At 43.0% G+C, this 12,322-nt stretch overlaps 1 protein-coding gene across 1 annotated transcript; it reads right to left on the bottom strand.

The window, feature by feature from the left end:
* Positions 1–498: 498 nt before the first annotated feature.
* LOC126776154 (insecticyanin-B-like) lies at positions 499–8,029 on the bottom strand. The gene is made up of 4 exons (XM_050498454.1): positions 7,976–8,029; positions 6,815–7,022; positions 5,722–5,820; positions 499–776 (listed from the first exon to the last, which is right to left on the bottom strand). The coding sequence occupies exons 1-4, from the start codon at positions 8,027–8,029 to the stop codon at positions 559–561; spliced, it is 579 nt and encodes a 192-aa protein (XP_050354411.1). The 3' UTR covers positions 499–558.
* Positions 8,030–12,322: the final 4,293 nt, after the last annotated feature.

The raw sequence follows: 12,322 nt of genomic DNA on the forward strand, positions 1-12,322 counted from the left end.
GAATTTAAGGTTCAATATTTTGTTTCACACAATTTAACCTAAATATTAGTATAAAATTTGACCTAAATATTTGGATTTAGAAATATAAATCAATATGTTCTAAGAAAATAATATTTTAGATTCGATTTAAATTAAATTTATTCACGTTTATTACGAAACAATGCCATCTATGTGTATGCACAGGAACTATGAAGACACTAGTAAGATAACGAACTTATTGAAACATAATGATACACATTAACACCGATAGATGTCACTTAAACAACTTATATTTATTTTTCTACTTAATACATATTTTGTCCACGGACATAATTTATTTTAAAGAGATAAAAATATTATAAAATAAACATTAGCATCTTTTTAATCTCTTGTTTTCCACAATAAAATTATCGTCAACATCACTCATAATGTATCTAAATAATATATAACGACTGAGGGCTCTCACCCTTAGTTTGTACAATATAGATTGAATATTTTAATAAATACCAACGCTTAAAAACAACTATTATAGACGGTCATATAATTAATTACTACATTATATGTTCTTATATATAGGTACTAATATAATCTCCTTAACAACGTAATAGCAGCTGCCGATGTCATGATGAGCGTTGCTGGATTCAAATGATTACCAGCATTTATTTTGCAAGAGTCTTCAGTGTTATTGAAGATCAGGAAAGGCGTGTTTTGAAGGCTGTAGTTCCCAACTGTCTGGTCCAACATGGCGGCGTCTGTTTTCTTCAAATGTGGTGTGCGTGTTAGCTTCCATAGCTCATCTGAAATCGCACAATACACGAATAAAATAAATGTCTCACAAGTACATAAAATTTATGACGGTGTTATCGTTTAAAGAGCTATTTAGTAGTTCAAGTTGAAGTTGAATTAAATGGTAAAAATACTAAAATATTTACTTTACTTTCCGTGGAGTACCGGTTTAGAATAGTACTCCCCCAATCTCATCCCGTGGGTGTCGTAAGAGGCGACTGAGGGACGGGGAAAAGGGGGGATGGGCAGCAGCGTCCCCCCTCCCATAAACATCTTACCCCCCTACTGCGCTCGCCAACACGCCTGCCCAGCGCGGCGAGTATGGGCAAACCCCTCCCTTAATGGCAGATGCGCCCAAAAAAAGGCCCCCAGTTACCGGCAAGCCCGCTAGGCCCGACCAAGGAAGCGGTCGCGGTATCGGCAGGGCAGGGGGTGCTAAGAATCACCGGTTCACGGCAGGCTACCGTATAAAGCGACTGAACATGGCAACGTATAATGGACGCTCGATGAGGCTGGACCATCACCTCGCCGAATTAGAAGTAGAGTTAAGTCATATAAACTGGCATATACTGGGGTTATCTGAAGTCCAAAGACAGGGGGAGGACACGATAACTCTAGAGTCCGGTTAACTTCCGCGAAGGTGATAACCTCTCCCAGGGTGGTGTCGGTTTTCTAGTCAAAAAGGATCTCATTAGCAGCATTGTGGAAATCAGTAGTGTGTCGAACCGGGTAGCGTACCTTGTCCTAAAATTTTCCGACAGGTACTCCCTGAAGGTCGTACAGGTATATGCGCCAACTTCGACATACTCTGATGATGTGGTCGAAGCGATGTACGAGGACAACGCAAAGGCCCTCAACGACACCTCGAAGGCCCACTACAATGTTGTTATGGGAGACTTTAATGCTAAAGTGGGAGTACAAGATAGCGGTGAATCGAAATTCGGACCTTACGGCTTGGGCTGCAGAAATCACAGGGGGCAAATGCTGGTAAACTTTCTCGAAGCGCAGGGGCTTTTTTTGATGAATTCTTTCTTTCAAAAGAAGCCTCAGAGGAGGTGGACCTGGCAAAGCTCCGATAACGTGACAAGGAACGAGATAGACTTTATCATTTCGAATAAAAGGCACATATTTAGAGATGTTTCAGTGATCAACAGGTTTAATACCGGAAGTGATCACCGCTTGGTTCGAGGCACTCTAAATATCAACTTAAAAGCCGAAAGATCGAGAATGATGAGGTCTACTCTCCGACCTACCATGCTCCAAGCTGCTCAAGGCTCCGAAAAGTTCCAAATGGAACTTCAAAATCAATTCACCGCGTTGGAAACCATAAGCAGCATTGATGAGAGAACCGACACGCTGGTCAAAATACTGCAAAACACATCCCGCAAGTGTTTTCCGCCACAGAGAAGAGACAACGCACCAAAACTCTCTGCTGAGACACTCGAGCTCATGAGAAAACGACGAGAACTACCATCGTTTTTGTCAGATAAGGCCTTAAACCGAACAATGAAAACGCTGACGCGACGCGATCTCCGACGCTCCGATACCCGTGCCATCAAAGCTGAGATTGAGCAAAATCGGGGATCGAAAGTGTTCGCTCGCAAGTTTGGGAGGCCGCGTCTGACAAAACTTAAAACTGAAAATGGTGGGGTCGTTACCTCTAGGCCTGAGATTGTCGGAGAAGTAGAGAGGTTTTATGGGCAGTTGTTCCCTTCAAGATCGGATAAACCCGTGGGAATCAGTATTGATGACCAGCGCGCCCCTCTTATGCGCCATTACTCCGAGGAGCTCCCGGTCGTTGACCAAGGAGAGATTAGGGCGGCTCTAGAACAGCTTAAAAACAACAAAGCTCCGGGTGATGACGGAATCACAACAGAGTTGCTTAAGGCAGGCGGGACTCCGGTCCTGAAAGAGCTAGCAAGCCTCTTTAATTCCGTCATCCAACATGGCAAGACCCCGGAAACGTGGAGCGGGAGTGAGGTGGTACTGTTTTTCAAGAAAGGTGATAAAACCCTCTTGAAAAACTACAGACCAATCTCCCTCCTGAGTCACGTGTATAAGCTGTTCTCAAGAGTCGTCACGAACCGTCTCGCCAGACGACTTGACGAGTTCCAGCCCCCAGAGCAAGCCAGCTTTCGATCAGGCTACAGCACCGTGGACCACATCCATACTGTTCGGCAGATTGTGCAGAAGACCGAAGAGTACAATCAGCCGCTGTGTATGGCATTTGTGGACTACGAGAAAGCCTTCGACTCCATCGAAACCTGGGCAGTGCTCGACTCATTGCAGAGATGTCATATCGATTGGAGATATATCGAGGTACTGAGATGTCTGTACAACGCCGCTACAATGACTGTCCACATCCAGGACTGTAAGACGAAGGCGATCCAACTGTGCAGAGGGGTGAGACAGGGGGATGTAATATCCCCTAAACTGTTCACCAACGCGTTGGAAGACGTTTTCAAGACGCTGGATTGGACTGAGTATGGAGTCAATGTAAACGGCGAGTACATCTCACACCTTCGGTTTGCCGACGATATCGTCATCATAGCAGAGTCGCTGGAACAACTCGCCGAAATGCTGCGTAGCCTAGGCGAGTCTTCCCGGTGTGTCGGTCTCGGTATGAACTTGGACAAGACCAAGGTCATGTTCAATAGGCATGTCGTGCCGGGACCGATATACGTCGAGGGGAAACCTCTCGAAGTTGTTAGTGAATATACCTACCTAGGACAGATAATACAAGTCGGTAGGAACAACTTCGAGAAGGAAGCCGATCGAAGAATTCGCTTGGGATGGGCAGCATTTGGCAACCTTCGTCAAGTCCTCAAGTCGTCTATACCGCAATGTTTGAAGACGAAAGTCTTCAACCAATGCGTCTTACCTGCCATGACATACGGTGCCGAAACGTGGACACTAACTGCGGGACTAGTCCACAAATTCAAAGTCGCTCAGCGTGCTATGGAGCGAGCTATGCTCGGAGTATCTTTGAAGGATAAGATCAGAAATGAGATTATCCGGAAAAGAACCGGAGTCACCGACATAGCTTGCAAAATTAGCAGGCTGAAGTGGCAGTGGGCTGGCTCACGTATGTCGTAGGACCGATGGCCGTTGGAGCAGACGAGTCCTAGAGTGGAGACCGCGAATCGGCAAGCGCAGCGTAGGGCGCCCTCCAGCCAGGTGGACCGACGACCTTAAGAAGGTGGCGGGCACCAACTGGATGCGGAAGGCGGAGGACAGGGAGCTTTGGCGCACCTTGGGAGAGGCCTATGTTCAGCAGTGGACAACGATTGGTTGTTGATTGATTGATTGATTGATTGATTTACTTTACGCTTTTGAGCGTATACCGCATTTCTTAACCGCGGTTTGATGGACATTGTAAGAAATTCATACGACACATGCAGGTTTGTTTTCCTTCACCGGCGTGCACGAGATGAATCACAAATACCAATTAACCTCATAATAATTCAGTTTTGAGAGTATATTTCAACCTTCGGTTAAGATCCAGGTGTTTTATAAGCTATCTAGGCTCATCGGTTCGGTGTATTAATTGAACATATAAGAAGAAGAAGAAGAATAAACAGAAATATAATGTTAAGTAAATTGCAGTTTTATCTTTTTGCGTTGATTACATGTTCGTTTATATAGGCCTATCAAACATTACTCTTTACGTTTTAAAACGTGAGAGCTGAAGATACCATCATGTTTATAGTGACTTAAAATATGATTTTGGCTTAACAAATTCGAAAAGTTTTTAACGACATAATACCTCCACCCCCTTATGTTTTCAATTAAATCATAATCATTTATTTGCATGAAATGTAGTTTTACAGATTTCTTAATAGGTATCTAATACATTTCGCCGACGATAGGCAAGCAAATATATATTTTTAATTGGATAATTAACTTCGTAATAAAACTGAATACAATGTCAGACAATTTGCTTGCGTTATACAATTTTTTTTATATGCGACAAATTTATTTTCTAAGCGAATAGATCGTATTTTTTGTCTGCCTGCGCGTGACCTCCAATGAAGCGAGACCTGCTTCATTGAACTCTATTGTTTATTCAAGCGGAAGGAGGAAGGAAGAATTCCATTAATGACTTTTAAAAGTTCCGTGTCATTCACATCTATCAGTTCCACGTAATTTTTTTCGTTAATTTTTTTTTTTATTTCACTCAATTACATAACAAAATTATATTGCACAAAAAGTTCGCTTAACGCAAATGCATTGTATGAAACAATAAATTATAAAATAAATAACCCCGACCGCGGCTTTCCGAGTAAACGGATTTTCATACGATTTCACTAATAGACGGAGTTCATGTGGAAGGTTTAGTTGTATACATTATTAATGCTTTCCGGTTATTGGCTGGAATATGACGGTGAATGTTGAAGATGTCAGAAAAAATTATGGCGACCGAGAGTTTAACCGGCGTGCGCCGTGGAAAGCCATAAAATATGTATAATGTGTTATGTAGATCCTTATTCAATCCGTGCGAAACTGGAATAGTAGCTACTTAATAAAAGATGCGTCTGCTAATTACTTGCCTTGTTTATAAACTATGAGGATGGAAGGTCAACGAATACGCATCGAATCTTATCACATTTTGCTCTATGGAATGCAATAACTGATCAGTAACAGCCTGTGAATGTTCCACTGCTGGGCTAAGGCCTCTTCTCTCTTTTTGAGGAGAAGGTTTGTAGCTTATTCCACCACGCTGTTTCAATGCGGATTGGTGGAATACATATGTGGCAGAATTTCAGTGAAATTAGTCGCATGCAGGTTTTCGCACAATGTTTTCCTTCACCATCAAACACAGGATGAATTATAATCAGAAATTAAGCATATGAAAATTCAGAGGCGCTTGCCAGGGTTTGAACCCACGATCATCGGTCAAGATTCACGCGCTCTTACCACTAGGCAATCTCGGCTATAATAACTGTATCCACTTACAAGTACTACTGTTGCCATCAGGGTTGTCGTAGCAGGCAAATATGACCGCATAGTGTTCGTAGTTCACGTCCAACACAGAATATGTTTCAGATTTCTGATCTGTAATTTAATTTGTGTGATTATATTGCTCATGTAATGAAAGGGATAAATTATATGATTAGTGACGGATGGAAAGAGAAAGGACGATCAGAATATACTTGTATGTTAAAAGCCTGTAAATGTCACACTGGTGGTAGAGCTTTGTGCAAGCTGGTCTGGGTAGGTACCACTCACTCATCAGATATTCTACCGCAAAACAACAGTTTAAAGGGTGAATGAGCCAGTGTAATTACAGGCACAAGGGACATAACATCTTAGTTCCCAAGATTGGTGGCGCATTGGTGATGTAAGCGATGGTTAACATTCCTACAATGCCAATATCTATGGGCGTTGGTGACCACTTACCATCAGGTGGCCCATATGCTCGTCCGCCTTCCTATTCTATAAAAAAACACTGCTGAGCTAAGGGCTCCTCTCCCTTTGAGGAGAAGGTTTGGAGCTTATTCCAACGCGATGCCCCAATGGGGGTTGGTGGATGAGACATATTTAAGTTAAATTAGACACATGCAAGTTTCTTTTAGTATACGGAAATTTAAAACATTTCGTTATATTGTTAGAAATGATAATTAGTTTCATATTATATTATTCATAGAAATAACAAATAGGTATATTATGAAATGGTAAAGTATTTATTGTGGTCTAATACAGATAGATACATCCGTAACAGCCTGTGAATGTCCCACCACTGGGCTAAAGGCCTCCTCTCCTCTTTTTGAGGAGAAGGTTTGGAGCTTATTCCACCACGCTGCTCCAATGCGGGTTGGTAGAATTCACATGTGGCAGAATTTCAGTGAAATTAGACACATGCAGGTTTCCTCACGATGTTTTCCTTCACCGTAAAGCACGAGATGAATTATAATCACAAATTAAGCACATGAAAATTCAGTGGTGCTTGCCCGGGTTTGAACCCACGATCATCGGTTAAGATTCACGCGTTCTTACCACAGAGCCATCTCGGCTACATGATACATGATTTATATATATTATAACTCACCAGTATATGTAACTAACAGTAAATCACCGCCATTGCTGCCAACGGTAAGTGCAACAGAGCCGTTGTAGTAACTAGCGGTATTGTTAACCACCCAGCTGATAGAGACGTCCGTGGTATTGTTATTCTTGTGGTTGAAGACCACCATCGCGCAGTCGCCTTGCATGTTTAGGTCGGTGGCGACCGCTGCAAGATACCACTTGCCATCGAGCTGCAGAGTAATATATAGTAAAACACGTTGGTATTGTTAAAACCATTCTATTAACTGCAATATAGGATCTAAAATGTTTTATCCCAGTACTGGTCCATACAACATTGCTTTTTTTCTGTGTAATTTTGAATAATAATGTAATCGCAAAATGTACATATAAAATATACATAACATACGATTTTAATAAAAAAATAAATAGGCGGATAGGGAAATTGTCCACATTATGGTAAGTGATCACCATCGTCCATAGACATTGAAGGTGTATGAAATATTAACCATTCCTAACATCGTCAATGCGCCACTAATCTGGGGAACTATGCAGTTATGTCTCTTGTGCCTGTTATTACACTGATATAATGGATGGTGACACGAGGTACAGTTAATATTTCTTACGACGCTAATGTGTAATGACAGTAATGGTGGACTATTTGTAAATCTGGCTAAATTTTATAAATTTGAATTATTTATTTGTGTATTATAAAACTATAAACAAATTATTTCACAAAACATGATATACATTGATTTATTAATTAATAGATAATCATAATTAAAATCACTAACTAAAATTTATTTAATATTACATTAAAACATAAATATTATATCTAAGTTAAAATATTTTAATGTAATTTTTATTATTATTATTATTTAAGTCAAATTTAAAATAGTCCCTCCCGATTCCCACTCGACGCAAAGCTGCCCATAATGCAGGCCGCATTTCCGCGCTGTAGGGCAATGGACAAACTCTGTGCCAAGTAGGACCCGGAACGACTGTCAAATCCTATCCTATCTAAGGCGACAGACTATCTCTCTTATTAAAGTAAGGGCATCCGACCCCCAACATCCCGACGTCTCGAACGTTAGTGGCGCAAATAAAAAATTTTTACTTGTGCCACTAGCGTTCGAGATAATATATAATATTATAAATAGATATTAAGTAAATTGTATAAACTTACCTCGACTAAATCCAATTCTCTAGGGCTAACATTTGGACAACTAATATCTTGCATAACAGATTCAACTTGATAATAAAAAAGAATAAAAGCGATACACAAACGCAACATTTTAATACCTTGTCACAGTAACTAGCGTTGTTAATACAGCTCTTTAACTAACTAAGGGATTTAGCAAAAAGTTGTAACTTTTATAACGGTTTTTTTCAGAAGTCAATTATTCACTTCCGTAGTAAAAAGTGAAGTAATTTGTCTTCGTTAAGATTGTTTGCTAATCCATAAAAAACGGTATTTACACGTTTAACTTTTTTAACAATTATCATTCTATTTTGAAATAATTATATAAATATTGAAAAAATGCTTTTTAATTATTTGTTTGGTATTTTCTCAAATTAACGTAAGAACTACTGGTCTGACTGATATGAAACTTTCTAATTATGATAGATTATACTTTCAGCACAAACATAGTCTACATGACTATGTTCCAGATTCCAGGTCACATGTCCCAAACAGACTTTGTTTTTTTTTTATATTCGCCGGGAGGGCAAATGACTCTACTCCACCTGATGGTAAGTGGTAGTAGAGTCCAAACGCGACGACGGCCAGTACAGACGGGAAAAACGTTCTGCACTAGCCGCCTTCGCCTTGCCGGCCCGCAAGATGCCTCTTCACGGCTCGTTTGAAGGAACCCGGGTTGTAAGCGGAGGGGAACACGTGAGCTGGTAAGGAATTCCATTTTTTGGAAGTGCGACAAAGAAAGGAGTTGCCAAATTCTTTGTTCGCGATGGAATTGATGTCACAGTTAGGCGGTGACATTGAGAACCAGCTCGCGTGGACTTAAGAAGGAAGGGGGAAGCAGGAATTAGAGAGAATAATTCCTCAGAGCACTCGCCGTGATACAGTCGATAGAAAGCGCTCAGTGCTGCTATCTCACGACGCAATTGTAAAGGTTCAAGGGTGTTTGTGACCTTTACGTCGCCAATAATGCGTACTGCACGTCGCTGCAACCGGTCCAAGGCCATCATTAGGTACTTAGCGGAGCCATCCCAAAGGTGCGAGCAATATTCAACGCAAGACCGTACCTGTGTTTTGTATAACAGGCACAGTTGTTGTGGCGTGAAAAAACGCCGCACCTTGTTCAGAACTCCGAGTTTTCGTGAAGCTGTTTTTATAATAGCCTCGATGTAATCCCTTTGACTAAGGTCGCAGCGAACGTCCATCCCCAGCATGGCGATTTTGCTTTGTATCATCAGCGGTGTGCCACAGAGGGAGGGATGAGGGTAAAATGGTGACTTTTTCGCTGTGAGAGCGCACACCTGTGTTTTCTTGGCATTAAACTCAACAAGATTATCAGAGCCCCATTTGGCGATGAGATCTAACGTCCTATTGAGTTCAATGACAAGATTCTCCCGCCTCTCCTCAGTTTCCGCCCGCCCAGCCACTGCGCGTCCGTGGTATCCACCATGCACTGTACTATCATCTGCATAGCAATGTATGTTCCCAAGGGAGAGCATATCATTGATATGCAAAAGAAAGAGTGTGGGAGATAGCACAGATCCCTGGGGGACCCCAGCATTCACTACATAGAATTGTGAAGCGCAACCATCTACTAAAACACGAAGGCTACGCTTGTGTAGGAAGCTGGCAATCCAGGTGCATAGCTGAGCAGGCAGACCATATGCCGGTAGCTTGGAGAGAAGACTTCTGTGCCAGACCCTGTCGAAAGCCTTGGAGATATCGAGGCTGACAGCCAACGATTCTCCATGCTTGTCGATAGCTTCACCCCAGAGGTGCGTTACGTACGCTAGAAGATCACCTGTGGACCGTTTTGGTCGAAACCCGTACTGACGATCATTAATTAGACAGTGATCTTCTAGGTAATGGATCAGTTGGTTGTTTAAAATCCGTTCCATCACCTTACAAAGTACTGAGGTGATAGCTATTGGCCGATAATTTGCCGGGTCAGACCGATCCCCTTTTTTGGGAACCGCTTGAACATTAGCTCTTCTCCAAGCCTCCGGCACACTTCCCGTTGAGAGAGAAAGTTGGAACAGGCGCGTTAACACAGGAGATAGCTCCGCTGCGCACTTCTTCAGCACTATGGCTGGTATTCCATCGGGACCGCTAGCTTTCCGTACATCAAGTGATTGCAGCTCCGCACGCACATCACGTTGCCTGATTTTAATGTCAGGCATCGTATGGCCACATGCAGGTATTGTAGGTGGCAGTGCACTACAATCATCGATGACGGAATTGTCGGCAAAGAGTTTAACCAGGAGATCAGCTTGCTCTTGCGGACTGTGAGCTAGCGATCCGTCCGGATTTCTGAGCGGTGGCAGCGAAGGTTGGCAGAAATTGTTTTGCACAGACTTGGTCAGACGCCAGAAGCTACGGGAGCCCCTAGGATGCGAAACAAGGTCATGACCAATCTGTACAATGCGCTGTGCATCCGCTCTCGTGTATGCCTTTCTACAGGACTTGGAATTTTTATTATAGTTTGCTTTCAGTGAGTCAATGTTAGATGCCCCGGTTATGCAGCCGTTGATCCACTTGCGATATGCCGCCTGCTTAGATGATACAGCATCGGCACATTCACGAGTGAACCAACGGTTACGCGTACTCCTACTGACGAGATCTGAGCTAGGAATGTAGTATTCCATTCCCAGCATGATCTCGCCAGCAACAGCAGCGGCACTAGCTGTCGGGTCATTCCCACTGAAGAAACGTTCCTTCCAAGGGACCGACGCATAGTAATCGCGCATACCGTCCCAATCCGCCGACTTATAGTGCCAAACGCGACGTTTGCATACCGCTAGTGGCGGCAGCTTGGCCTGTGGCACTCTGGTAGAAATAAGGCTGTGATCCGAAGAGCCAAGAGGAGCCTGAACCACAACCTGATATTCCACCGGGTGAGAAGTCAGCAGAAGGTCCAGTAGAGATGGTGCTTGCCCATCAATGTCTGGGATCCTGGTGGGCTGATCAACCAGTTGGGTCAAGTCATGTGTGAGAGCAAAAGCATGAGCAGTCCTTCCAGCATGGTCAGTTTTGAGGGATTTCAACCAGGATTCATGGTGAGTATTAAAATCCCCCAAAAACACCAATTCCGCGTTAGGAAATTGCTCTTGCGCAGCATCTGCCACCCGACTAAGATGGTCAAATAATCGGCTTGTCTCCAAGTCACCATTGTGGGATCTGTAGAGGCACACGTAGACTCGGCTCTGACGAACCAGGTCCACACGTACCACCAACATGGAGAAGGAGGGGTCCTCCAAGCAGCGCAGTCGGTGACAGCAAACATCCGTCCTGACGAACAAGCATACTCCGGCTTTCGCTTTGAAGGATTCTTCAAGCGTGTAGCCGGGATAATTAAGGTAGCTGGTATCGGCAGGACGGAGTATTTGTGTCTCCGTGAGAAACAACATTGCTGGAAGTGCTGTCTCGAGATGGTGGTGGACAGCGTTGAGGTTAGTGTGGAGTCCTCGGATGTTAGAGAACTCGACCTCAAACAGCGAGGGTATGGTGGGAGTGTGTACCGCTGTACGACCGTTATTTCTGTTTTGTTGCGGCATTTGGGAAAAATAAAATGGAAAAGAGACGTGAAGCGAGCGATGTATATCCACGATAGGGATGGGCAAAGTGTGGAGGCGTGTTTCCCCAAGTGGTTGCCAAAAGGAAAAATACACTGACCCGCCGGACGGAAGGGCCCCCGAACCCCCCCGGAAGTGGCCGCCGGGACCCCACCTACCGGTCACCAACCAACAACTTTCACATACTTCACTCATATCGACGCACAATTCGTTGACCTTTCATTTTCATAGTTTATAGACAAGGCAAGTAATTAGCAGAGACATATTTTATTCACTAGTTACCCGTTCCAGCTTCGCACGAGTTGAATAAGAGCCTACCTAAAACGTAATATTATGATAATAATATCCTGGGACATTTTTCACACACGGCCATCTTATCCCAAATTAAGCTTGTACAGAGTTTATATTATGGAAATCAGACAACTGATATACTACATATACTATTTTTGTTTTGTAAATACAAACTTGTATAGAAGATTACACCCAGACTCAGGACAAACAGACATGTCCATGGACACAAATATCTGTCCTGGGTGGGAATCGAGCTCATAACCGTCGGCGTGAAAGGCAAGCATCCACCAACCACGCCAACCGGCTCGTCCAAATTATTATTATTCATTGAACTCAATTGATTTACGCGACGTACGCTAGTAAAGCTCCCAGTCGGCATATCTTTTTTCAACATCTTCAACATTCATCGTCGTATTTCAGCCAATATATACAAAACATAAATTATACGTTAACACTTCCTCGTGAATCACAC

The sequence above is a fragment of the Nymphalis io genome, chromosome 19 (assembly GCF_905147045.1).
Source record: "Nymphalis io chromosome 19, ilAglIoxx1.1, whole genome shotgun sequence".
Classification (NCBI taxonomy): domain Eukaryota; kingdom Metazoa; phylum Arthropoda; class Insecta; order Lepidoptera; family Nymphalidae; genus Nymphalis; species Nymphalis io.

Coding starts and splice junctions, on each gene's coding strand:
- LOC126776154 (XM_050498454.1), bottom strand. CDS start 8,029: ATGCAAGATATTAGTTGTCCAAATGTTAGCCCTAGAGAATTGGATTTA. Junction 7,023..7,975: donor GAGAATTGGATTTAGTCGAG/GTAAGTTTATAC, acceptor ATTACTCTGCAG/CTCGATGGCAAGTGGTATCT. Junction 777..5,721: donor TGATGGCAACAGTAGTACTT/GTAAGTGGATAC, acceptor GTGCGATTTCAG/ATGAGCTATGGAAGCTAACA.